At 38.7% G+C, this 26,820-nt stretch overlaps 5 protein-coding genes across 5 annotated transcripts; 2 read left to right on the forward strand and 3 right to left on the reverse strand.

The window, feature by feature from the left end:
* Nucleotides 1-2,082: 2,082 nt before the first annotated feature.
* LOC119993757 (long chain base biosynthesis protein 2a-like) lies at nucleotides 2,083-7,201 on the forward strand. Its single transcript, XM_038840981.1, has 12 exons — nucleotides 2,083-2,505; nucleotides 2,602-2,667; nucleotides 3,422-3,510; nucleotides 3,640-3,785; nucleotides 3,884-4,008; nucleotides 4,098-4,191; nucleotides 4,588-4,751; nucleotides 5,078-5,239; nucleotides 5,672-5,798; nucleotides 5,915-6,081; nucleotides 6,170-6,277; nucleotides 6,807-7,201. Exons 1-12 carry the CDS (start codon nucleotides 2,383-2,385, stop codon nucleotides 6,900-6,902), a joined length of 1,467 nt encoding a protein of 488 aa, XP_038696909.1. The 5' UTR covers nucleotides 2,083-2,382; the 3' UTR covers nucleotides 6,903-7,201.
* A 499-nt stretch (nucleotides 7,202-7,700) lies between these two features.
* Nucleotides 7,701-11,347, reverse strand: LOC119993760 (mitochondrial phosphate carrier protein 3, mitochondrial). The gene is made up of 6 exons (XM_038840983.1): nucleotides 10,860-11,347; nucleotides 9,548-9,909; nucleotides 9,413-9,456; nucleotides 8,231-8,445; nucleotides 8,009-8,133; nucleotides 7,701-7,917 (listed from the first exon to the last, which is right to left on the reverse strand). The coding sequence occupies exons 1-6, from the start codon at nucleotides 11,154-11,156 to the stop codon at nucleotides 7,854-7,856; spliced, it is 1,107 nt and encodes a 368-aa protein (XP_038696911.1). The 5' UTR covers nucleotides 11,157-11,347; the 3' UTR covers nucleotides 7,701-7,853.
* A 1,638-nt stretch (nucleotides 11,348-12,985) lies between these two features.
* LOC119993758 lies at nucleotides 12,986-16,306 on the reverse strand. Its single transcript, XM_038840982.1, has 2 exons — nucleotides 15,490-16,306; nucleotides 12,986-14,152 (listed from the first exon to the last, which is right to left on the reverse strand). The coding sequence occupies exons 1-2, from the start codon at nucleotides 16,063-16,065 to the stop codon at nucleotides 13,451-13,453; spliced, it is 1,278 nt and encodes a 425-aa protein (XP_038696910.1). The 5' UTR covers nucleotides 16,066-16,306; the 3' UTR covers nucleotides 12,986-13,450.
* A 2,381-nt stretch (nucleotides 16,307-18,687) lies between these two features.
* Nucleotides 18,688-22,170, forward strand: LOC119993527 (transcription factor ICE1-like). The gene is made up of 4 exons (XM_038840695.1): nucleotides 18,688-19,824; nucleotides 20,077-20,301; nucleotides 21,216-21,386; nucleotides 21,720-22,170. The coding sequence occupies exons 1-4, from the start codon at nucleotides 18,802-18,804 to the stop codon at nucleotides 21,801-21,803; spliced, it is 1,503 nt and encodes a 500-aa protein (XP_038696623.1). The 5' UTR covers nucleotides 18,688-18,801; the 3' UTR covers nucleotides 21,804-22,170.
* Nucleotides 22,171-22,823: 653 nt separating this feature from the next.
* Nucleotides 22,824-26,234, reverse strand: LOC119993528 (sialyltransferase-like protein 1). Its single transcript, XM_038840696.1, has 11 exons — nucleotides 26,070-26,234; nucleotides 25,868-25,944; nucleotides 25,458-25,544; nucleotides 25,299-25,376; nucleotides 25,131-25,222; nucleotides 24,808-25,009; nucleotides 24,443-24,533; nucleotides 24,221-24,279; nucleotides 23,991-24,139; nucleotides 23,775-23,856; nucleotides 22,824-23,680 (listed from the first exon to the last, which is right to left on the reverse strand). The coding sequence occupies exons 1-11, from the start codon at nucleotides 26,188-26,190 to the stop codon at nucleotides 23,297-23,299; spliced, it is 1,422 nt and encodes a 473-aa protein (XP_038696624.1). The 5' UTR covers nucleotides 26,191-26,234; the 3' UTR covers nucleotides 22,824-23,296.
* Between the last annotated feature and the right edge of the window lie 586 nt (nucleotides 26,235-26,820).

Consider the following 26,820-nt stretch of genomic DNA (forward strand, 5'->3'; position numbering starts at 1 on the left):
GATATTAGGATAATCTCCGCCGTTGAATGGGCACGTGCATGTCTTTCTGAATAGAACAGTGATGGCGTAGTAGACAATTTTCCCCGTTAATGAAAAAACTACCACAATGCCACTGTGAGGATAAGAATATATTTTTTTGGCCGACGAGTAGAGCATTTTTTAATATTATCTTTTATATTTGGTATATCCACTTTAATAATATGATTATATATATATATATATATATATATATATATATTTGGGATAATATGAATCATGGTCTATCAATGATTAGTAGTAAATATAAGAGCAACTACTTAATGCACGTCCTTTAGTCACTTCCAATGGTAAATTATTGTTGGATCAATAAAGATGTTTTTTTTTTATTGATGTGGTTATATTGAAAAATGTGTTTTGTTGATATGACTATATTGAGATACGTGTTTTGCTGGTGTGAATGTATTGAGATTGTGTGTTTTGATGTAGTTTTGTTGGGACAACATGAAGACGTGAAATGTTGTTGATCTCTATGTTGGGCGGAAAGGGATAATGTATAGAAATTTGTATGTTTGTTGATATTGATGTGGCTGTATTAAGAGATGTGTTTTGTTGACATGATTGTATTGATAGAAGTGTTTAATTTGATTTTTTGTGTAATAGAAGTGGGATCGGGTCAACATTTTTGTTGGCCCAGCAAATAGGACACCATTGTAGTTGTCTTTATACATAACTCCAAATTCGACACGCTCAATATGAGCCTAACTCAGACAGTCAGGACTGTGTACGCAAAAATTTTTCACCTAACAACAGAATAAGTTGAGCCAAAATTTAGCACATGGGCAGAAAGATAGAGAACATATATGTAATACTAGTGGAATCAAATTTGGTTCTTGGAGTGGAAAGTGTTGTGTACGGCTGGCAAATTTGTCTGCATGTCTTGGAGAGCAAACTAACCAACTGCAACTGCGTAATACGCAATGGAATTAAGTAATTGGAGAAGGACAAATCAAATCATCCAATTAGAAGGAATTGTAATTTGCAATTGAAATGGTAGTGGTGGTTAGGGTTGGATAATCCCCAATGATTAAAAATTAAAACCCCCATAATTACAAAGGGAGAAGAACATACATAAATCAACATTATTGAAAGTGAAAGGCAGTGTCAATAAGAAAATTTAAACATATACATATACATATACAGAGGAATTCTCGTATACATATACACATACATTGTTTATTAGTTAAAAAGGACCCTCATGATCATTTCCCTCCTCCCATCATTTGCAGATATTATTACACGGTTAAATGCATTCAACACTTCCACATCGTTCTTTGGTTTTTGTGTACGGATTCAACAATAATCTTGTGATCATGCGTTGATTTTTAGCTCATCTATCAGGTCATATGGGAAATCTATGTGTGCACATACTCGAATTTAAATCTATATAAGATGTTCAACGAATAAAATTATATGATATTGTTATCGGTTAAAAAAAATCGATGATGTTAAAAACACACATAATTTTAAATATATATATATATATAATATGAGCGACATCAGCACTTATGAGATAATGGATGTGTGGTGATCCTGTCATGTGTTGAAGACAGGATTGTGAGAGTAAAAATGACTCCTGTGGAATTGTTTCTTCGAGGACAAAAGGTCATATATCCATGGAGGAGGAAGAAAGATCAAAATTAGGAATATTTAGGACCACATCAATGGTGGGTTTATCAATGTCACCCTCCTCTACTTTCTTTCTTTCTTTCTAAAGTTAGTGGAAGAAACAGGGGAATATAGCACATGCACGCACACATGTAAGCTACTAAGCTGGTCCTGCATGTGTGTAAATGAAGATTTAAATCACTTTCCAATAATCTAGATCTCTTCGGATTTAAAGAATAAAGAATCTCGATCGAGATCGAGAATTCGATTCTAAACAGGTGTAAACCATTTTACATTGGGTCTCGACTGAATTGACTTGTCTGATGGATTTGTGCGTGCTTATCCCCTTACTTTCTAGGACTGGGCCCATTTACGGGAAGGTCCAAGTTGAATATGAACTGACCCGGATGTTTCCGGGTGGTTAGTCCGGTTTTGTCAGAAGTTTCCAAAACAAGCGCAGACAGCGTAACGAGGAACAACGCAGAGACAGAGAGGATTGGCCACTCCCTTATCCCCCGCCCTTCCTCTTGACCGGGTCAACCGATCTTCCCTTTCCGATTCGGATCATCTCGTTCACCTTCCCCAATACCTCGCGCTGCCGGATCTCCCTGCCTGAATCATTTAGATTCTGATTCCTCTGTTTGTTCATACAGATCCGTTCTTCATCCTTGTTTTGGATGATATTGGAATTCGAGGGTTCTTGTTGTTGACGTAAAATTCACATCAGGAGAGGTAGAAATGATTGCAATTCCGTATTTTACAGCTTTAACAACGTATATCAGCTATGGTTTATTGTTCTTGTTCGGTCAATTAAGGGATAACTTTCGCAAGTGTTTCAGTTGGGGGACCAACAATCTTCAGGTTCCGTATAAGTTTAAATTCTATTAAATTTCTCTGTTTTTTGGGTGGGTTTTTGTCATTCGTGTAACTTTTTTGCTTGTCTTTCGGTTCAAGCAGGGCTATGCTCCCATTTGCCTTGGCCTAGAAGATTTTTACACACGACGTTTGTACCTCCGTATTCAGGTCTGCTGGTTTCGATCCTATTTTATAGGTCTTTGTATTTAAGACTGGGCGTTATTTCTTGTGTTCTTGTTGTTGACTTGAAATTCAATGTTTTTGGGAGAGATTGGATTTTTGATTTGGCAGGTTTAAGTGTCTGCAAAGAGGAAATGTACGATATTTGTGTAAATCTGAATTTGGTATTTTGGATTTATTTGTTAAGCTTGTAGCCTTTATGGCTGAATTAGAGGTGATCAAGTTCTATCTAGTGCAAGTGTAAGAGAATATGTGACATGACTGTGTGAACTTATTGTGGTATGACTGTAAGATGCCGATCAAAGTGAGAGGGAAGGAGAGGATGGATGATTTCATTTTCTAGTAATCTTGGTTCCAAAAATAAATGGCCAAAGGTGTTACATCACTCTCAAGGCGAATGATAAATTGAAATTGCTTGCATCATTAGTGCTGGAATTCCCCGCCCCCTTCTTTCAGCTATCAGAGAATTGCTTTGAAGGCTTATTAAATTATGTTTTAACTGTTCACGTATGAATATGTTCTCTTCCTTTTGCAATCGATCATAGATTTGGCCCAACCTTCTCTAAACTCTATTAATTGAAAATAAATGTTATTGTTTAATTGGATGTATTGCAAATGTCTCCGGTATCTTTAAAACAACATATGAAGTTTGGATGTCCTGTAATTCTTACATTTGTTTTATTTACGGTGATCATCGAGGAGCGATTCAACTATGTGAAATTTCTTATATTGTGGGTGGCAGGACTGTTTTGGGCGACCAATAGCCAGTGCTCCTGATGCTTGGTTTAATGTGGTTGAGCGTTACTCTAATGACAATAATAAGACATTGAAGTAAGATCTCTCATTCTGCTTCATTGTCTTAAAATCATATTGGTATCTAACTTCTATGTAGGAGAAAAAGTTCCCCTTTTGTTTCTGGTTTTATAGCACCTTAAATGTATATGATTACCTTCATTACAGGCGGACCTCTAAGTTAAGTAGATGCCTTAATCTGGGCTCGTACAACTACCTTGGCTTTGCTGCGGCAGACGAGTACTGCACACCCCGGGCAATTGAGTCTTTGAAGAAATATTCTCCCAGTACCTGTAGTAGCCGGGTGGATGGTGGTGAGTACGTTAATTTTTCTGATCCTCCGTTCACTTTGTAAATTTTTTTTTGATTAAACACTTGTCTACTTGTGTTTTTACTTACTATTTCTTGTCAGGCACAACTGTGTTGCATAATGAATTGGAAAAGTGTGTTGCCGACTTTGTTGGCAAACCAGCTGCTATAGTCTTAGGCATGGGCTATGTGACAAACTCTGCTATCCTTCCAGTCCTGGTCGGAAAGGTATGCATTTTTGTGGAGACTGGAGAGTACATGTGAGTAATTTCCTTAAATAGTTGCTTGTGGATTCTCAAGAATAGTTTCATTATCAGGGTGGCTTGATCATTAGTGATTCCTTGAATCACAACTCCATTGTTAATGGTGCTAGAGGTTCAGGAGCTACTATTCGTGTTTTCCAGCATAACAGTAAGTGTTTCTTAGCGCATGAAATTCATATTAGTTTTCACTTTTCATACTTATTCTAACTCCGGAGTCCAGAAATAGGAGTTTACAATGTGATGGATAACTCTTTATTGAAAAAAAAGGTGAAGAATAACAGGTGAGGAAGGAATGCATTACGTGATCTTGAAGTGTGAAGATGTTTTCTTGAATACGCTTAAAGTGACTGTCTCTTAGTTTTCTCTGTAATGTGTCCATGTTGCATTATCATGGTAGCTTTACTGGAGTTTTGGGTTGCAATTCTAGGTGGCAGTGGATACTTTTTGATTTGGTGGGCAATTTTCTTAAATTCAAACAATATTAACGGGCTTCGAACTTGGATTTTCTTGAACTCACTATTCTCTTTTGATATGTTACTTCCAGCACCCTCTCACTTAGAGGAGGTTTTGAGAGAACAAATTGCGGATGGTCAACCTAGGACTCACAGACCATGGAAGAAGATCATTGTAATTGTGGAGGGGATCTACAGCATGGAAGGGGAGCTTTGCAAACTACCCGAGATTATAGCGATCTGCAAAAAGTATAAGGTAAGTCCCGTTTGTTGCTTTACTGTCAATGTGTGTTAAGAGGGTGCAGAAATTATAAAGTGTTGTGTCTTTATGTGAAGGGATGCCATGCTGGACAAGTGTATACTCTCTTGTTGCTTCACTTGGCCTTTTGTTTTTCTTTCTCTGTTTTCTCTTTTAACCTAGACTGCATTAGCTACCTTTTGTTATAAAAATCTTAAAAATTCATGTAATTTTACTTGCAAAATGCAAATGAAAAGCTCACATACAACAAAACGATGGGCTTTCTTTGTTTTCTTACCTATAATTTCATTTTTCCTATTCTTGTCGTCTTTATAATGTTGTAGGTGTACACATATTTGGATGAGGCCCACAGCATTGGAGCAGTTGGGAAAACAGGACGAGGAGTATGTGAGCTCTTGGGCGTGGACACTGCTGATGTAGATATCATGATGGGAACTTTTACGAAATCATTTGGATCATGTGGTGGATATATAGCTGGCTCAAAGGTTTGCTTGTGCACTGTCTCAGTTGTTTTCCAAATTCTCTGAGCAGTTTGCATTAGGATTAGCCATGACCTCTATGCTCATCGTTGCATGCATTTAAAATTAGTTTTGTCGTCATTTTATTCTTCTCTTTCCAAGGGAACATTAAAACAAGCTCAGTTGAATATTTGAATGAGCTAGTACATTTGTGAACCTTATAATAGAGAAAAAATTTTGCATTTTATAGTCTATTTTAGTGGCTGGCACTTGTTTGCACTTTTTTCACTATTTGCATTCTTTAGTAGGCCAACCTGAACTTAAGCACTTCGAATGGTTTTATCTATAAACATATATTGCATCAGTTGTTTTCACCTGAAAAAGGTCATTGTGTTGGTGGAAGAAAATGAAGAAGGTTTTTCAGAATGTAAATAGATTGGAAATTTACATCCTTCGCAGGAGCTTATCCAGTACTTGAAGTACACTTGCCCAGCTCATCTTTATGCAACTTCAATCTCACCGCCAGCTGCAGAACAAATTATATCTGCAATTAGGGTCATTTTAGGGGAGGATGGTTCTAATAGAGGTATGTGCATATAGTTCTGTTTTACTTGGTTTTGGCTTTTGTCTTGTGAGCTTCTCAAGCTGTGAATCTCAACTGCTTGTTTGACTGCGAATTGAAATAGTCTTGCTTTTGCGTAGGTGCTCAGAAGCTTGCGAGGATACGCGAAAATAGCAACTTTTTCAGGTCGGAGCTGCAGAAAATGGGTTTTGAGGTTCTTGGTGATAATGACTCTCCAGTAATGCCAGTTATGCTTTACAACCCAGCTAAAATACCAGCCTTCTCAAGGGAGTGCCTCAAGCAAAATGTGAGTGCTCCTAACGCTAATGTGCTCCCTAATTTTGGTGTTCATTATGGAACTTTGAATTGATCATCAATTACTGTTGCTACTGCAGGTAGCCGTCGTGACTGTAGCTTTTCCAGCAACCCCGCTATTGTTGGCTAGGGCACGTATATGCATCTCTGCTTCTCATACCAAGAAAGACCTTATGAAAGCCTTGGAGGTAAATTCTGGCATGCTCTCTCTCACTCTCTGCCATTTGCTTGTTTCACTTATATTTTATCGGTTTCATTCAGGCTTGCATCTCTGAAAGAGATGGTTCATTGACTTTTTTTTATGTATTCAAATAGCTAACCCCAAATTGTTTGGGATGAAGTCTTGATAGTGATGATGATGGTTGCTATAGCATGCCACTTGTGGTTTGTGTGCGGCAGCTCACTCATGTCATGTGCTTGGTGCTTGCTTGCAAGAATAGGTTCACGATGTGATAATCATAGTGGCCATCCCAAAAGTATGTATGGTCATACATCGTAGCGTATTCAGTCATTCTCCTAATGAGCTCAGGTGCTCCAATGTGTGAAATTCTGTTTACACAAACCAGAGGCAGAATGAGACAAATGAACAAGAATTGTCCTTGTTCTTTTATGTGTCTGTTTTGTCGTTCCCAAGAGTGTGCACAAATGTTACTTTCGTTTGGCCACCCCAACTCGAAGATTTGAAAAATTAAAGTTGGCATTCCCTTTTCCTTTCAGGTTATCAGTCAAGTTGGTGATCTTGTGGGTATTAAATATTTCCCTGCGGAGCCTAAAAAACAGGAGGAAGAGGGTAAGATAGCTAAGTTGGAGTGAATGGGAGACATTTTTGCCACTTTGATTTATCTGCTGTATGCAAAGACGTGGAAAGGTTCCCATGGATGTACTAAAAGAGATCATTTAGCATCAGTATTAACTGGTAGGTGTCTTCTACTCTAACCTCTGGTGGTTAATATGTGCCCTACCATTGAGATTGTTGCACTTGAAGTGATGGGTTTCGTCCCTGCATTGAGTCGGGATAGGGCTAGTATTATTTTAGTATTTTAAAGGGTTTTTGTTTTCCTCCAAATTTTATCTAATATTAAAGTGGTTTTGTGTAGATAAGTTGCCCTTCCCATCTCTCCCCACTTTGTGTTTTTTTATATGAAAATGGAGTTTCTTCTTACGAGAATTTTAATATGTGCTGTGTGTTGGTACATATATCCAACACCAACATGTTTTTCTGTGATTCCATTTGTCTCCCTTTGAAGTGTCTGAATTTTGTTGAGACACAAATCAGATAATTTCGAGGGCAGATTATGATCAAGAATAATATGATGTATTTTTGCCGAGTATAGAGAAAATAAATTGTACCTGGAAGGCTGAAACTCCCTACTGATGCTAGTCTTCGATGTAAACAGGCAATGATGCCCATGCCACTACACCAGCAACTTTAAAATTTTTTTCCCGCACGACAGAAAAAGAAGAAGAGAGACCATCCTCGGCTAATTTTTTCTGTCACTATTCCTCAAAAGCAACATCACGGTCCTACGTATCAAAAGAGCTCATATAAATCTATGGCCTAACTAGTAAAGATACCATGACCGGGGGGGGGGGGGGGGTGTTCCAAAGGACTGAAAGGAGAAACCATCCTCAAAAGCTCCAATTGCTAAAGTCAAAGCTTCACTAGCTTATGTTCGTTGAAAAAGCTTTCAACATTCCCTTGTTTATTAATCCTATGGGGAAATGTAAAGGTTCCCGAAAGGGAGAAAAGTAATTGTGTTTGCTTTACACCTTTGCCAGAGTAGCTGCATCAGGGGCAGCGGCAGGGGCGACACCACCAGTGGTCGGCCTAAAATCACATTGTCATTAGAGATGGAATTTAACCACAAAATGAATATTGAATAAATGTCAATGACGAGCAAATGCTGAAAAGAACTTACAGTCCCACAAAGACTTTGAATGCATCATAGATACCCCATTGAGCTCCAGTGAGAGTACCAATCATGACTATGCGGAGAGGAAGTCCTCGTGTAAATAGACCCCACAAACCTAGCTTCTTTACAGCCTGAACAAACAGCAAGCGAGATCATTAAGTAACTAAATAAGATAACACGGAAGGAATAATAAATTTTAAGACAGCCCACAAAACAAGGGACACTCACATCACCAACCGTTGCTCCTTTGGCGTTGTTAAGGAAGGAGACGAGATTATCAGCAGGATGCGACACAATTGCACATAAAACACCGGCAACATAACCACCAGCAAAACTGACGCCAAGTTGCAGGGGCTTGCTACATTGGTCCTTTGGCGTGGGGATGGCATGTTTGTAGATCAGCTCTACAATTGTCTCAAATGATGCAAATTTCATCATTGTATCTGTCATAAAGAGTGTATATATTCAAATATATATATATCATAAAATTGCAAGTAGCAACCAAAACTAAAGTAGCACATTAAAACAACAAAGTTAGCTAACGCCAGAAGATTGGCTACAGACACGACAATTAATCACCAAATATGTGTATCCATAACATAATAACTAAATAAATACTACTCTTAATTCAGAGCATATCATGATTATATGCAACAAGTATCATCATAAAACGAAAACAAAGAGACCATGCAGACTAGGTTCACATGAACAAAAGTTCATGGGAAGGATAGGGACCTACAATTACCAGGAAAATGAGTTTCAATCAGTGACAGGAATCACGAATGGCGTAGACATCTGTGTGCGCTGCTGCTACACTCAAGAACAATTAATATCAACAAGAAACACAAATGCCTAATCAAGTTGAGCCAAGCAAAACTTATCAAGTTTGTGCCCACAATGAGGGGACTTCAACTAATTGGAAATGAATCTAGAATTGAGAAGCATTATATGCTTCTAGGAGAAACAGAGGTATTATATACTTTTGCAAAAAAATTATTACCAGCTTTGTTTTTCAAGTTGGGGAGCAATACATTAGTATTCTTTGTTAGTTACCAAGGACTATAATGCTACTAATGGCTACCATATTGTAGCTAGTCCTAGGTTTGTAAATGAATCACTTTTGAAATGGTCACTGGTGTTGCCATTTTTCGCTATAATACTATACCACTTATCAATTGTAATAAAGCAGCAATAAACGTTATAAAGTACATACTTCCATATAAAAAAATAAAATGAAATATATCCAATAAACAAAAGTGGCACTTGAGAACAATGCAGATGGCAGATCATACTTTAAAAAAGGGGCACAAGCAGCACTTAGTATTAGATAGGGAGGGAAAGGGGGGGAGAGAGAGAGCACTTATTAAAAATTCTCCACAAATACTTGAAAATATGAGGAGAAAAAATTACATGGAATCTGGCGCCCCCAAAGTGGAACAAGGCCTTTGTACAACCTGCAGAACACAGAATTAACAAAAAAAGCCACACAATGGAAAATAGCTTCTATTATAATAAATGTCAAACAGAAGCAACTGTATAGCATACCCTAGAACCCCCTCAGATTTCACAAACTTGGGAAGTCCATCCGAAAGACCTCTAGCAAAACCAGGCTGAGTTTGAACGCGAACCTTTACAGCCTCAAAGGGGCAAAGAGCAATATCAGCAATCACCTCAGCAGATGCAGAGCCAGCAAGGTAAATCAAGGTCTTGTACTTGGCAGCGTACTTAGGTCCCACAATATCAGAGTAATACTTCTTGAAAAACTCATAGAATCCAAACTTGCAGGCTCCTTGAGCACTGTAGCCAAGAAGGGTAGGCACCCAACCCCTAAAGAAACCTCTTAATCCCTGCTCCTTGAGCAATACTCCAAAACCGGATGAGATGCTCTTGTACTTTGCAGGGTCAATCTGGAAATCAAACCTTTAGAAAATGTCAATGCACATATCTAAATATATATATATATATATGTATGTATCTATATATATGTATATATATATATGTATGTATGTATAGCAATATGTAACAGAAAATTGAACAGAATTCACCAACAAATTGTAAAGCAAGATCTAGAAATGAAATAGCAGTTAGAATATATCAACGGTCATTTTAACCATAATCATCACAACAATTTGAACTGCTGTTTCTTTTCCCATTTTCACTAGATCAGACACAAAGTGATAGAATAGCATGCCTATAAAGTATAAACCATATTTTCATTTGGTCAAGTAGGCAAATATAATATGACCTACTATAACAAGTTAACAACATTGAAATCCTACTACATTATAAGATTATAATTTAGAACCATGCAAAGATTTCAAAAACATTATCAACACCATAAGTAATGTCTCAGCTCTCAACACAGCTACCTCTACCAACTAAAAATATATAGAAGTTTAAGAAGGAAAGCCGACAGAAACTAGACTAGTTAGGAAAACAACGAAGCAAAGCTAACGTTCAGTACAATTTATAGATAACAGAGTAAAACCATACGGACCAATTCACAAACATGTGATCCTAATCAACAAAAACGAAAGTGCGTTTGTATTTATTGAAAAAAAAAAAGAAAAGGAACTCACAAATCCAGTCGGTAGGCCAACAGCATCCACTAAAGTCTAAACAACACAAGCTCGTAAAAGCTTGCAAGTGCAAGACCAAAAGAAACTAGATAGCGATCTAAATTTCATAATCAACACATGCGAGAATACAAGAAAAACGTAAGAACAGTGTGCAACTTAAATAATCATAGATCGAACCTAATAACGAATCCAGCTTAGGAACTACCAGCACTAGGCAATGAATGATGTGGAAAACAGGATAAAAGCAGTAAATAGTAATAGATCTGAAGATAGACGACCTGCATATTACACTTGACGAGATCAAGAGGAGTAACAGCCATGTGAGTTAATCCACAACTAAGAATCCCGCCGACAGTACAGGCCGCATAGAAAGCTGGAGAGTACATCTCGATCTTGCCAGGCTCACTTGGTGCGGGGACTATGAAGTGGCTCTTGCTCGAGGAAGGTGACGGAACCTCGATGTTAGAGTTATGGTCTGTGTGAAGCCATTTTTCAAGAGAGAAAGACTTTGCTGAGGAAGAAGAGTAAAGAAAGCTTGGGATCAGATATTGTCGAGAGGAATCGGAGATAGCCATTTGCAAGTGAGAGAGAGAGGTGTTGAAATGGAGGGAGCGTTTGTATATTCGATTTTCTCTGATCGCCAGAGAGAGGAAGAGGGACAAGACTGTATAAAGTATAAACCCTAAATTTGAGAGGACAGAGAATACGCTAATATGGAGGGGCTTCTCTTCTCCCTTTTAACGGTAGTGGAAGGTTCTGGTATGGACTATGGAGTACCCGGGCTCCAGTATCGGGATCAAAAAATTTTGTAAAGTTTTTGAAATTATTTTCATTTGTTTTACGAATTTAACTATATGTTTTTTTTAAACGAGAGTCAAATTTAAAACAAAATTATGACAATTCTAAATAATTTGATAAAAGTAAAAATATTTCATATATTTTTCATGTTGAATTTGATTTTTATTTCGAATAAAAAATGTATCTAAATTCATAAAATAAATAAAAATTTCTTCTTTTTTGCATCATTCCTTTTGTTGACATTCAACTTCCTAAATTCTAAAAGGTAAGCTATTTAGGGATTAATGAATATGATATTTCAAAATTTTATAAATTTGAGCTTTATGGAGTTGCATACTACGATAGAGCCAGGGCACTCTTTGTAGTTTGTACTATAGGATGTAAACCGTCGGTTACAATTGATTTTCTTTAAATTTTTTGACATAAATCTAAAATACCAATCAATTATCAACGACTATTTCAATCAATTATAAATATTTTTTTTAAAAAAAACCTACCAATCAATCGATTTGACTGTTGATTGGATTTCTACAGATTTTTTTTAACAACCCAACCCTACCCTCGCCTAGTTCGAACCGAGCGGAGAGGAAAGAAAGACCGCATGCTCAGTAAAAATTAGGACAAACAGTGTCATTCGAAGTAAAAGTACTGTAACTTGAAGAAAAATCTCTGCACTACAATATGGAATGGTTATCCAATTATGCACAGCATGTGAGATTCTCTCTTTCAATCACGACACTACAAGTATTTGACCAAATTAGGTCCTCAAGTATTTATTTTTTTAATCTTTTAAGTATTTGATATTCATAGCAAGTTGCATCTGATGAGTGTCGATAGCCCCTGCACTATGTAATCAAAAGCTTCTCATCTTGATTCGGTTAATATCTCCATTTAATTAACATCCAGCCAGGCATGAACAAGTGTGAAAACCCAAAATAGGGAAGCAGGGGAATGTCACATAAATGAGGGAGGACATAGGGAAAACGTTAGTCCTTCAATAAAGCAACAAACAAGGCCACTCCAATATCAGCCTTAGTTGAACTAGGAAGAAGAACTCTTCCCCATAAACTCGCCTGAGATTGGAGCTGGCGCAAACGCCTCTTCCCAATTCGGAGAAGCAGCTGAGTAATGAGTTTACAGACCAGGTCGGACAACTTGGTGAACATATGGAAACACAGCAGGAGAAGCTGTTATTGTTGACTCATCCTCTGAATATAGAGTTTGGAAAACAATAAGAGAATGCAAACGAGGGCAGAGAAGTTGGGGGTAGCACCCATGGATGACTCAGAATTCTAGCTGAAGTCGGAAATAAATATAGCATATCAACTATCTTGGGAATGTGGGGTGGATTTGGCGAGGCATAAGATGCCTGTGACCCAAAGTATCCATATCATGGAGGAAGGAAACGTACCATTTATAACCGGAAAGAATTTCTCACTCCCTGCTGTCTTCCAAGGGAAAGCATGATAGTGAAGAAGGCAGCTCTGACTGCTAAGGCTTTCAGCTCCATTTTGCAGGGGGTGCCTAAGAAGGAAAGTACAATTTTTTAGGACTATATGCAGTGCTATTGTAAAACAAAGTGGAATAATTCAGAAGACAATCACAATCAGTTAAATAAAGCTGTATAAGTAGACATTAGGTACACAATTTATATTCGAGGAACAAGCATTAAACGCAGTTTCGCTAAAGTCGACCTCCCACCGTTGATCTAGTGGCTGAGAGTACATCTTGCATTCCTCGCCCCTCTACTGGTAGGAGGCCGCACCAGTAAAAAAAAAAAATTCATAAATCAGAAGGAAAAACAAGTCTATTTTCCTCCAAATACAGACAATATGCTTACAAGTTGAGCAATTATAAATGCTACACATACAAAGAATAACTCATACAAAGATCCAACCCCAGTTCTTCTTTGTCATTGAAGCTGGAAAATCTGAAATAAATGCCAAAAGTTGCGACGATGGGAAGAAATTTTACTTGTTTATGACCTAATTGAACTATAAATTACGATAATTCCACTCTTTAGCGAATAATTAAAAGCTTGCTTTTCCACCAGAGATTTCTATGTGAGGATTCAGAGAAGCCTAAGATGCGCTGTATCATTTAACCGTTTTATCTGCCATCCTGTTCTCCACGAATGCTGTAGCACCGTTACTGAAGAATCTTCTATGCAAATTTTATGCATCATTACTGGGCTACACCCAAGGAGGCCAGTAACGAGACACTTAATAGGCACCGAATGACTGAAAATGCCGAAACAAGACGAGACTGCAGATGAGGAGCTTCTTTCACTTAAATCACGGTGGTTCACTTCCTGGGGAGAGATCTCATCCTCAGCCTCAAGATCTCCAATAGTAGTCACAACTTGTAGCCTGCTCTTACCAGACTTCTTCCTTGTAAGCCCTTGCCGTCGATGGATCAAATCCCAGTGGGGTGGTTGTTGAGACTGACCATCTTGGTCATGAATCGAGTTGGTTAGAGCATGGGAGTTTGGTTGTGAGTACCCTCGGCTCTCATTATGATGATTTGAAGCAAAATCCGATCTCAACTTCCCATGTAATCCCAGAACAGTCTCATTTAAGAACTGAACCATTCTATATTCTACTTGACGAAGTGACTCTCCAGATGGTGCACAAAAATCTGGCTGGATACAATCAATTAAACTTAGAGTTTCGGGCGTGTATATTTCTGAACAAAGGCACCCCTCCCAGTTACCCAAACTCATCTCCATAAGTGAATTAGAGGATTGGATATGTTCCTCTGCAAAATTCATCTCCTGCATTATTTTATAGTTCAAAAATGGTTCAATAGAACTTCAAGGAAAGATTAGTGGGAAAAAGTCCAAGTACACAAGTTGATCGTGCAGAAATTACATAATCAAGGACTTTCACCATCATTCAATCAACGATAATGAGTGACAGAAAGATGCAATATCAAAGGTATGGCAAGAAGTATGGAAATCATTAATAAAATCTTCCTCGCCAAGTTCAAATCGAAATCCCCTACGAACAATCAAAATAAATTTCTTAAAAAAATTCCATCACGTCAATGCTCCTGACAAGGAGCATATGAGTTGGCAAGCAATGCCCAATCAGTTGGAGACCGTTATTCTGTGATTCATAATCTGGTTTCCCATATCCCACACCAGATCATAGGTCACCGTGTCTACTCTCAGTGCCCTCACACACTTCCATTTAGGTTTTTGCAGAAACTTCAAACCGAATTCACCTATACTTACAGTAACATTGCCTTTTTTTGATCCATGTGGTCTACATCTTAGAAGACTCTCCATGTTCACTTTTTTCACTCTCACAGAAAAACATTACGTATTTCAATGGCACAAGCATAGTCAGACTTATATATTTTGAATTACCAATGATGAGATTCACGCTTTGCTAATGAACCAGTATATTAACAAAAGAACTTACTGATTCATCAAAGAAACTTGCCCTTCTATTCTTAGGGAACCTTTATAGTCAATTTATCCCAAAAACTAGCAAGAGTTCACAAAATAACTATTACGAAGCCACCTTTTTTCTTACCACATCTCACCATGTTTTCTAATCTCACAAAAATCATAGACTCCTAAACTTCAACACTCACAATAATCAAGCACCATAGATTATCTGACATCATTCCTTTCATGTACATGTATAACAAACCCTTGGCAGTAAAAGGTAAACAACTCTTCCCGTAGTAGGCGAAGTCGAGGACATGTAGTAGGCAAAGTCGAGGACATGCAGGATGTAGAGTGACTTTACCCCACACAATATGTGGAGACACTATTTCCAAAAATTTAACATGTAATATCTAGGTTGCACCTACCATTGGGCCACATTATCGTCTACAACAAACCTTGACAGTACAAACCATTAATGGATATAATAAATACTCTTCAAAGAAACTGCAAGCATCCACGGGAAATTCACAAACTACATACTGTATATACAGTTCTGTGGCTTCTTTAGCTGAATCGATTCAAAGTAAGAATTCCAGATTTCACTTCAAGATTAAAGATTTGATATTTTCTCATTGATTAATCTTCCTTTATCTCTATTAAATCCTCAAAACCACCGTCAAACAAAGGATATTAAGAAATTAGCTCACAATTACCTGACAAACTGAAACAGCCATTGATCGAGCACGATCCAACGGCGATGAGTATACTGCATGAAACGTCACCCTCTGGGAGTTCAAAAACACTGCAAGCGCTCTCGCTTGACGCTTCCCATTGGCCGTCAAGGAAGCCGCCGGGCATCTCCCGCCCACCAAATCCGATCTTAAATTAAGCTCGCACTCGCCGTGACTGATCAAATAAACCTCTGTGACCGTTCGATTATGCTGATGATGATCCTCGTCCATCGAGAAGCTCCGCGAAAACACGGGAGGGGGCGGGAGCGGCGGTGGCGGTGCTAGCACGTTGTACGGGTCCCACACCTTAATTGATGGCCCGAGCCGCGGCGTACCCAGTGTCGAGAGCTGAGGAGAGAGCGGCGAAGCAGAGGCGTGGCAGGGGAGCATCTCCGGCTCCTGTTCTAGAACCCTCTTCACCAGATTGGGATCGATTTTTCGCCTAAGCTCACCATCGTGGCGGACATCCTCAACGTCCTCCTCCTCCTCCTCCTCCTCTTCTTCCTCTTCGCTTTCGGATCCTCCATTGCCGTCCTGTATAGACTGTGTAGAACCCATTTTGTACTCTGAATCTACTACGCCAATTTATAGAGATCTGCTGAAGACGTGAGGATACATAGTTGGTTCACTCTTATACTTGATGAACTCCAAGTCTCCAACTGTAAAACAAATAGATCTCATCTAGTTCGACTCTTCGCTCTCCCGTCCGATTGGAAGCTGCCATACCATCATGATGTGATCAGCTGTTGAACTTCCCATATTATCCAGGAATTTGAAACGACGCCGTCTGCTTGCATGTTATCATTTTAACTTGGGTGTGCTTTCTGTGGGTGTGGCAGTATGGACATGGAAGGTTTACTGGTTATTAATGCAAGCCCAACCCATTAGCATAATATTGTTCGTTTTAAGGATGAGCATGCACATATAAAGTATTTGATGGCTTCATACCTAGACCATGTGGAATGGAGGAATGTCCAGTCACCTTCAACACTCCTCAAAGAGACACGTCCTTGTACGATGCAACATATATCTCGACTTCCTACTCAAGCGATGTGGGACGGAGGAATTATCAGTGGCCTTTTACTAGAATAACTTCTACCCCTCGTGTGTGTATATGAGGCTTATTGGATACGAAAATGACATGTAACCCAACACTTGGATAGCCCCAAAGAGTCCGACAGATTTATTCTATTGATTTAATCAATAGAATAGCTTTATTCCACTCTTTTACATCATAATTCATTGTCCTAAATTTATTGTTTTAATATAAATTTCATTATTTTTTAAAGTACAGTCTATAATTCATTATTTTAGTTCTAAATCTATTAAGATCCATTAGATAAAACTCATCGACAATGGATCTCGTCAGAAAGAGTTTTATGCGCTGATTCCAACAAATAAATTTTTTTAAAATCTAACATGTATTTTAAGAATTAAAACGTTTTAAAATTTTATTTAAGAGATTTGGGCTACCATTATATCGATTACCTAGCACTACCACATTGGATATTGATGGAATTCGAATTTGGATTTTTCTCTATAAAAGTAAAAAATACATGATGCTTTGTCAAACCTAATATTTTTCAGGCTTGAAGGTAAAGTAGCCCTAATAAGTAATGACTGGATATGCAAATGGGTTGGGCAAGGTTACAGCCCATGAGTTCATAAGACATGGAGCCCAAGATATAATTCCACAATGTCATGTGGGAGATGCATATCCTTGGACCAGAAAAGGCAAAAAAAATAAAAAATCTTTTTGAGTAATAACATTAACATGGGTATCCATCCATTTATGGCAGTTGGTCCTATCCAATTTGGTCCCCTTCTCCTAATTAAAGATGTCCAATTGCACATCCATCCAATCCCTCACAATCATACATCATATACCATGCTCATAGACTACTCAGACTCAACTTGGTGGACAACCCTTCTACTTAATAGAGCTTTTGTTGGTGGGAAAACTCATTTGGTTAAGATTCTTTTCAGCAATGTCACATGATGTTTAAGTTTCGTGTGCTGTGACCTTTGCAAAATTTCTAACAAGTAGATGATCGGGCTAAACTTTGTGAACCAAATGCCACTGTGTTACGGGTTTTCTCTAACTGTACACTTTGTTGGAGCTACGGTGATAGACTCGTCTTAAGAGCAACAACTATGGCTCTAATCGAACATTTCGCAATGAATGACTGAATGAGTATATATTCTCATGGTTCAAATGCCACCATGCTAATGATTTTCTATAGCTCATACGCTTCGTTGGAGTTGCGTAGAGAGACTCGCCCGAAGAACAATAGCATTATTTGCATATCTGCCACGTGTAAGATTTTCACGTGAAGAGGGATGGTAAAGTTGGGAAACTAATTGAGGCAGCAGCCAAAGATGAGTCCAAATGTGACTTGTTATGCATAATCAATCAGTTAAAGGCTGTGAAGAAACGTAGAGAGAGAGACGACAAAAAAGTGTTGGGAAAGAAATTCAAAAAAGCCAAGAGATGGGTTTGTTTAATTGGTTAAGTGGTAGGTGGCGGTGAAAAGGCAACGGGGATTCACGAGAAACTTGGGAATTTTCCTGGAAAATTTTATTCCAATACTCAGTCTTTCCTCTTCCATGATGGGATTTCAACATTCAAGCAGCTGCCACTGATTACTTGTTTTGAAGGGCATGCACTTGAAAAATGAAAGTAAAGTAATAGTTGATGTAAATGTTTTTGAGTAAGAAAATAAATTTTGAAGGGCCGTGTTACTTAAATCGGACCGTGTTAGTCAATCGAACCATAAAATTGATGAACCAATTATCAAGTCACTACGATTATGATAAAATATCAATGACGCAAGATATCCGAATAAAATCAGTAAAATCCAGCGGTTTTTCATAAAACTCTTGTTTATTGGGATGGTTTTTCAAATATTTTTTGAATTATTTATTATATATTATTAATTTATGATGTAACATTTGATTTACATATATTCAGCGTATTATTCTTTTTTAAAATAATTTGATATATAATTCTGTATTAAATTTATGATTTATGATGTGAGTTTGATTTTTTTTTTTATATTTTTAATTAAACTTGTGGTTCGATCAATGATCCACTGGTTGAACCAGTAAATCTGATACCCAGTATTGGGCCGTTGTGTCCATTGGCTCAAGCACAAGAACAAGATAAAAGACCGTAGTCTGTCCACACTCCCCATACGCATCTGTGGACATCCATTCTTCCCCAACTTGGATTATCTGCTTCTTCCTTCTGTTCATTTCCTCTAATGATTCTCTGATTTTAAATAAAGTTTCGTCATGGATAGAGAGATGGTGAGAGGAGCAGACGGCGTTGTATGGATTGAAGGAGAGCAAGATAATTCGGATTCTTGGACCAGAAACACCGGCAACAATGGAGGAAGCAATGGGATGGAGTCTAGAGAGGAGCCAGATATTGCCTTCATAAATGGTTCCTTCTCGACCTTTAAACCCATGCTCCAGACAAATGTTGACTGGTACATGAACCCACCGCCACCACCTTCTCATCACCATGACATTCAGAGCAGCCAGGATATCGGAGAGCTCTCGTTCTATGCAAACCCATCCGCTGAAACGCTTCTATTGCAGCATTCCATGGACGACTCCTCTTCATGCTCTCCGTCGCAGCCATTCACTCTCGACCACACGCTGTCCCAGTCCTCATTCTTGACACCAAAAACTGGTTTCTCTTCTCTCCTCAACGTCCCCTTCGACAATGGCTTCGATTTCGGGTCCGAAACAGCTTTCTTCTCTCAATTTCAGCCTACCCATGTCCCGAATCTGACGGGTTTCAGCAGTCCAGACTTTCAAGCAGCCCAGCTGCACCCGGTTTCCGATGGCAGCGGAAGCGGTGGTTATGGTGTTTTCGGAGGTTTTGATAATACTCTGTCTTTTAACAGAGGAGCCAAAGCTTTGCGGCCACTGGAAGTCTCGCCTCAACCCACTTTGTTCCAAAAGCGGGCAGCTATGCGGCAGAGCTCTGATAAATTGGGAAACCTTGAGGTCTCTGGCCTGAGATATGAAGACTTGGAGAGGGAAATGAAGAGGACGAGGAGTGAAGAGGGAGAAATGGAGGATGCCAGCATGGATGTTTCTTGTTTGAATTATGATTCCGATGAACAGAAGGACGAGAGTACGAAGTGCACTTCGAATGCAAATAGGACAGTGACGGGAAATGGTGGTGATTTGAAGGGGAAGAAGAAGGGGATGCCGGCGAAGAATCTGATGGCTGAGAGGCGGCGGAGGAAAAAGCTCAACGACAGGCTCTACATGCTAAGGTCTGTAGTACCCAAGATCAGCAAGGTATTGGCTTTTATATTTTCAAGGTTTTGATTTTAGATGCTTCAAGTAAGAAATGGGAATTTGTAATATGTTAAACTCAACTTGTGTGAATTATAAATCATTTGAATTATGAAGTTATCAGGATCTTCTTTGGTTAGGAATAGCTTTGCAGCTTCCATGGAGGACTCATTGTTCTTGGGTGTTTTTAGAGCTTAATTTTTTTTTTCTTGAATTGTTCGTACTGCTCACTTGCTATATTTTTTGGGTCGTCAGATGGATAGAGCTTCAATACTTGGGGATTCCATTGATTACTTAAAGGAGCTTCTTCAGAGGATCAATGATCTTCACAATGAACTGGAGTCAACCCCACCTGGTTCTATGCTGCCATCATCAACAAGCTTCCATCCTTTGACACCCACCCCATCCATGCTTCCATTCCGTGTCAAAGAAGAACTATGCCCTAGTTCATTGCCAAGCCCTAAAGGCCAGCCTACAAGGGTAAATCTAATATATCGTTTTGGTCCTATTGAACACTGAAAGTATTTATTTTCTCTCCTAATTGCTTCGTGCTTATATGTTTTTTAGGAAATTGCTATTACTGATCTAGATCATGTGATATGTAGACTCGTAACGAGTAGAAACAGAAGAACTAGCACATAGCTTCTGTGTTTGTAATGGTGTCTGATATGATTGACAGCGGTGCGCCAAACTCAGCAGATAAGTTAAAAGTGGAGCTAGCTTGTTAGCTGGACTTGTCCCCGGACTTCCATCTTAGCCTTTCAGGTCCTTATAGTTAAATGTCTAACCTCAGGAAGAGCCAAATTCTTGTGTTTGTGCTAAGGTGAACGATGGGGTCCTATGTTTTATCTTATCTGTGTATAAGGCACATGCTTGTTAAGCATCAAGCATGAGTGGCCAATGTAAGGCCACATCTTGTAAATACTTCATTAGCTAGTTACATTGAAAATTCTTGACAATTATATTTAGTTGGTACATTAAGAATATGATAGCCACCAGGGCAGAAGTTTTCTCGGGGTCGTTGAGCTTGGATCCAGTCGAGTAGTGTCCTTCCTTTCCCCGTCCCTTTATACTATGTATACTTATGTGCAAGACCTGTGAGAGTGATGCATATATTGTGTGAATTGATTCAGAATCTTTTCATTTTTTTCCTCGTCTGTTGAAGTGAGCTGCTTTATATAGATAGTTATATACATGTCAAAGGAGCTTGCGGCCTAGTGGTAGCCAACTCCTTACACTTTTGATTCCTCAGCTAAGGTTACCTGTATAAAGATTATATCTGAGTTTGATGTTGAGTTAATTATTTGTAGGCTCCATTCTGTTCGTGTTCGAGTTGCAAACTGTGCCATAATTTGAGGAAACTCATATCTATTCACTTTTTCCGCATTTTGTAGGTGGAGGTTAGGGTAAGAGAGGGAAGGGCTGTCAACATCCACATGTTTTGTGCTCGGAGGCCAGGCCTTTTGCTCTCCACCATGAGGGCTTTGGACAGCCTCGGATTGGACATTCAGCAGGCTGTCATCAGCTGTTTCAATGGTTTTGCATTGGATGTGTTCCGAGCTGAGGTTAGTTTCACCACGTCCGTATCCTGTATCAGTACGTTTTGCTATTAATTATCCTGGTCTGTGCCATTTCCTCATACACACAAATAATTCCATATTTGCTTGAACTAATTCGCTGAAGGATTGCTTGAGATTCTGTGCAATGCCAAAGGGCTTTTAACAATTAACGGCATACCCTTGTATTGATTACCATTTCTCCAAGTATTCTGGATGAAAAATCGTTCTTCAAAAGAATATATTATTGGTTCCAAATAGTGCATTTGTGTATTGAATTTGCATCGCTGAACATTGTCGTCAAGAGACTGATTCCTTTTATTTTTTTTTCCTGGTCGTCAGCAATGTAGGGGAGGCCAGGATGTCTTGCCGGAGCAGATCAAAGCAGTACTTCTGGATTCGATTGGCTTTCATGGTATGATGTAGGTGGGGGATTTGGGGGCTCCGCAATTCCCTAGAGTCTACAATTCATATCCAATGGTGAAGAAAAAATCATACAAATTTTAAAAATGAAAAAACAAAAATGTGGTGTGATGTGACACATCTCTCACGCCATTGGATTCGAATTGTAGACTCTACAATTTGAAACTAATTGCGGAGCTCCCAAATCCGTAGGTGGGATAGTTGAAATCCATGATCATCCATCAAAACTGAGGAACTGACTTTAGTTCAATTACTTGTAGCTTCACTAGCTTATGGTATGTTTCTGCTTTAGTTATGCTGCTAATGCATAATGAAATATCCTGTGTTATTTTCTTCTTCTGTAATAAAATCTCCTCTTAGGATTTATTTACTTGTTTTTTCATAGATTAATATGATTAGGGGGTATGCATATTTTGTACCATTGTTCTCTTTTCAAGAATTTGTCACTGATTTTACATTGGAAGTTGAGGAAGAGAGGGTTTTGGGCTTTGTCGTTGAATGGAAAACTGCTACTAGACACAATAAGGAAAGAAATAGCCCATACCTTGTGCATAGTGCTTTGGGGGCTCACCCGCAGAGTTCTCCTCCGGAAACATCGCAAGCATCTCTTCGAAAAGCCCTGTTGAAAAGATCATTTTAATACTTCAATCATGGATTATGGGGTGAATCTAACTGTATAAAGAAGAACAGACTCAGAATGTAGACTTCATTTATTTGGCCTAACCCTATCCATACGTGAGATGACTTGCGAGAATGCAGAGCTGTGATCAACCGTGGCAGTCTCATAGGTGACGGAGGCTACTTCGATCGGGGACCTGTGGGAAGCGAGGAAGGTGCTCTCACTTTAGGAGGGCTGCTTGTCAGTAGGGAGTTCCTTTTCCTCAAGGGAGGACTGAGAAAGGAGTGTGCTCAAAGAAGCCAGCATTTTTGATAGAAGCAAGATATTTTTTTCTTAGCACAAGGCATTTGTTCAAGAGATGGAAAAACTGCAGTGGGTTCCCATCATGTGGGGGATACTACCAATGACAAGAATAATGTAAATCAATAAAAATTAGAACTTAAATAACCACTACGATGTTCTACAGCCAAGTCTGAAAACTAGCAGCCCTAGCAACCCACCCCATAACAGTATAAATATTTTAACAATGAAATAAATACAACTCCAACTCTGGTCACGTTTCCCGTATTTCAATGAACCCCTCGAAGAATTTTGACAATGCAAGAAGTATCTTTATGAATAAAATTTCAGACAAATTCTTGATCTTTTGGATTGATAGAAGTTCATCGTGCCACTGTTGCTGAGGAGTTTCCTTGGGGGGGCTGTGCAACAGCCAGTTATGAGTTTTCTATCCGCCAGGAAAATGTGAGGAAAAAATTCTGGTAAAAGAATTCCAATACCTCTGTCCAGAAGACCCTCTCGCCGAGAATCCGCAATAGATTGGCAATGCTCGATCCAGCCAAAGTGCAAGAATACAATGAGCACAGACACAAATCTTTTATTCCTCGGTCTTTAAGGAATGCTTCACACAGACCAGATCATCCAATTTATTGCCATCCATTTTGTAAAGGGAAACACCTTCCATTTGCATGTAGTGATCTCGAGCTTCCTCTCTTAGACTCCCAAAAGGCATTTTTTCCCACTTGTGATAGTTTGAATTCTTTCTGACATCACTCATATCTGAAGACCCTGAGATGGGCCCAACTCTGTCAGAGACCACATTTCCCCACACCTTACAACTACCGAACTGCCCCATTCCACCGGCTTGTCCCCTTTTTAAGTGCAATGCAGCCGCATGAGCTCTGCTAACCATTTCTCGACTTGGCACATCTAACCAGTCTTGCTTCCTCTGGGATCTCATGGGAGAGTGTATACGAATAACCTGACAAAAAAACCCAAAAAGCTGACAATCAAGAATGTATGGTCATAAATTCTGGAACGAAGTTTTCTCAGGATAAGGATTAAGATATCCATACACCAAGGCACTCGAGTAACTGGTAATAAGCCCTTCCTTGTAGTGGATTGTGCCCCTTCCTAGGCGTAGAGAAATACCGTGTCCTGCAATAAAGATACAATGATAGCTAACCCATTAAAAGAGCACATAGTTCATCAGTGTATAAAGGCGAGGCGGGAACAAAAGCATGCAAATTAAAGTGATAATTCCTAAATAATAGCAATAGATTTCAACTAACCATTCAGTGTATCCAGGATCAACTGTAAAACCATAAATGTTAACAATGTCACACATTGAAAGTGCTAGTTCAATAGACTTCATTCCAGTTCCTTTGGCACCTCTGCGAAGCACTATCCCTTGGAAAAGATAAACAGGATTTGGGATACTCTGTAATCCGCATAATAAAAAAGGTGTCATTATAACTCAGGGAGACTTTGAGCACCCAATAGACATTAAAGACTTCCCCACCTTTATCATTGCATTAAAGTCCCTGTGAGTCACACTTTTGATTATAAGCACCTCATCCGCTGCAGAAGAAAAGATACATACTAATATTAAAATCCCAAAACTGCATTGTGAAATCATTTGTTAGAGGCACTGCAAATAGAGATTGAAACCGAAAAGAAAAGGAGAGGAGGAAAATACATTGTATAATATGTAATTAACGGTCCAGCAAAGATTCAGACTTACATGATCCATTGAGAATTTTAACCATGTTACGAGCAGCTCCCCGTACTACAAGGCGGAAATCCCGTTTCAGACCAACATACTTGGCATATTTCTATATAGTATACATAAAAAGGCAAGATAAGCACTTTCACAAACTATTAGCTCACCAACTCGAAAAGACCAAGTGTACACAGAAGATTGCCGACAACACATCCATCAACGAAGAAAAAGAAATATCACAAAGAAAGTTTTGGGTAACATAGATATATTTGTGTAAGAATAACTTACGCGAGACTGTGAATTAAAGTGGATTAGAAATTATGAACTCTTCAAATGATTGACTTAGAATTTTTGAGTGTATGTATGGCCCTAGCTTTGCTGTTTACCTGATTAACAGGGGCCTCATTGTCCCGTATAACAGCATCATGACCATCAATTTCCGCACCAAACTCTGTCTTCAAGAGATCTCCAGAGTTTCCAACAACTGCACAAGTACGGAACTGCCGTGGATGGAAAGGGGGCTTTGCTGGTAGAATCAAATTTAGGTGCTCCTCACAAAGAGTTCGATTGTAGCACCTGTCAGCTCCCCTAAAACCAAGAAAACAGAAGTAATCAACCTTCTGAATATATTTCCATGGAGTTTCAGATAAAAAAAACATGGATGAAATGGAAAACATAAATTATAAGCAAAGGTAACGTCAAATCATACAACTGAGCAATCCTTTTTGCTGCGTACTCTAACCACCCATCTGGCCGCGCATCTAGATATTCTCTAGTCAACACTGTGGTCATGTTACGATACTGCATTACTTTAGACATCAGCATATACCATCAGCTCAAAACAAGCACTCATATATCAAAAAGGTTAGCCACTGACCTGTTCCCACAACAAAATTGCATCACATATGTCATAAGTGTACTCCAATGGCTCATAAATTTTGAATTGCGCATTATACTGAAATTAAGCAAAGAGAAATCAGTATTCAGCAGCATAAGATCACTTTAAGAATGAATTCAAGATTGAGGGCGGACAAACCCAGGTGCTATTAGTGCCTTCTGGGAACTTCAGAATCAGTTTGCACTGGTCAATAATGTGTGCAGTCAGTCCAAGACCTCTGTTTGCCTGCATCAACTTCCAAGATCAGAACATATATCACACAATACCAAACCCAATCATCACTCACAAGCAACTTCCTCCTATTATTAGCTGGTTTGAGTAAAAGAGCCACAGTGATAATCACTAAATAATATTCAGTTCATACAATTCAACTCAATGCATAAGCTAATTCAGCTATCGAAGGCAGTTCCAACCAAATAAAAACCTTCAATAAAAAGAAAGAGAAATGCAGATCTACGAAAGAAAGAAGTGAACCTAAGCACGGATTATAATAAGATAGTAAATTAGTAAGTGGAAGCTTAGAAGAGACAGAGATGAGAAGTTCTAACCACGCATTGTTGAACACTGGACTGGAAATCAGATAAAATCCGGATTTCTTCTCTGTTGAGATCTGATTTCTGGTCACCTGCAAATTTCAACTCAATGAATCCATTTGAAAAATAAAATAGATACAAAAAGAAATCATGAATCATGGAATTGGGGACAATCGAGAGTAAATTAGAAACACATGATCTAATATCCACACAGAACCTGTGAAGAGAGAAGATTGGATGGCGAAGACGAGAAGAGAGAAGATCACAGCCGCACAGACCAGACGCAGAAGCGTCGGTCGGCGAGTGATACCGTTCGGCGATGCCTTAGAAGGTCTCATTTTTTAGCCCTCGGACGTTGAAGACTCGAGAAGCGGAGAAGCGCACCCGGATTTAGAAGGATCCTTGTGCGACGCCGTTTATACGTCACCCTTTGCTCGTTATATGGTTTAGCCGTTAGATTAGATTGGTTGGTTGAATCGGAGTCGTCCACTACACTCTATAAAGAAAAGGCAAAATATAACATTTGAACCCTCAACTATACTCATAATTTCACTTTTGTTCTTAAAACTTTTTTCGTTCTTAACTTCATCCTTCAACTATTAAAATATATCTAGTTCGTCCTTTAAGTGAGAGAGTAGTCGAAAAAATCTAAAATGACATCTATTTGACATATCGGAATAATCCTAGTTAACAAAATTTGACAAACGTGAACAATATTATCTCTAAACTATTAATGTCTAACATTTTTAGTGGTTAAACTATACAACAAAATAATTTGTGAACTTTAAAGAGTTAGGTATTTTGAGGATTTTGTGAGATGATAGTTAGAATTTAAGCCAAGTGAAATGATAGGTGTAAAAATTACTCAAACTAGGATGCCACGTATGATTTTTCTTATGTCAAAATCACTTGAGGGACAATTGGTGTATTTTTGAATAATTGAGGTATGATTTTAAAAGAAAAAAAGT

The sequence above is a fragment of the Tripterygium wilfordii genome, chromosome 23 (genome assembly GCF_013401445.1).
Source record: "Tripterygium wilfordii isolate XIE 37 chromosome 23, ASM1340144v1, whole genome shotgun sequence".
In the NCBI taxonomy this organism is placed as follows: Eukaryota; Viridiplantae; Streptophyta; class Magnoliopsida; order Celastrales; family Celastraceae; genus Tripterygium; species Tripterygium wilfordii.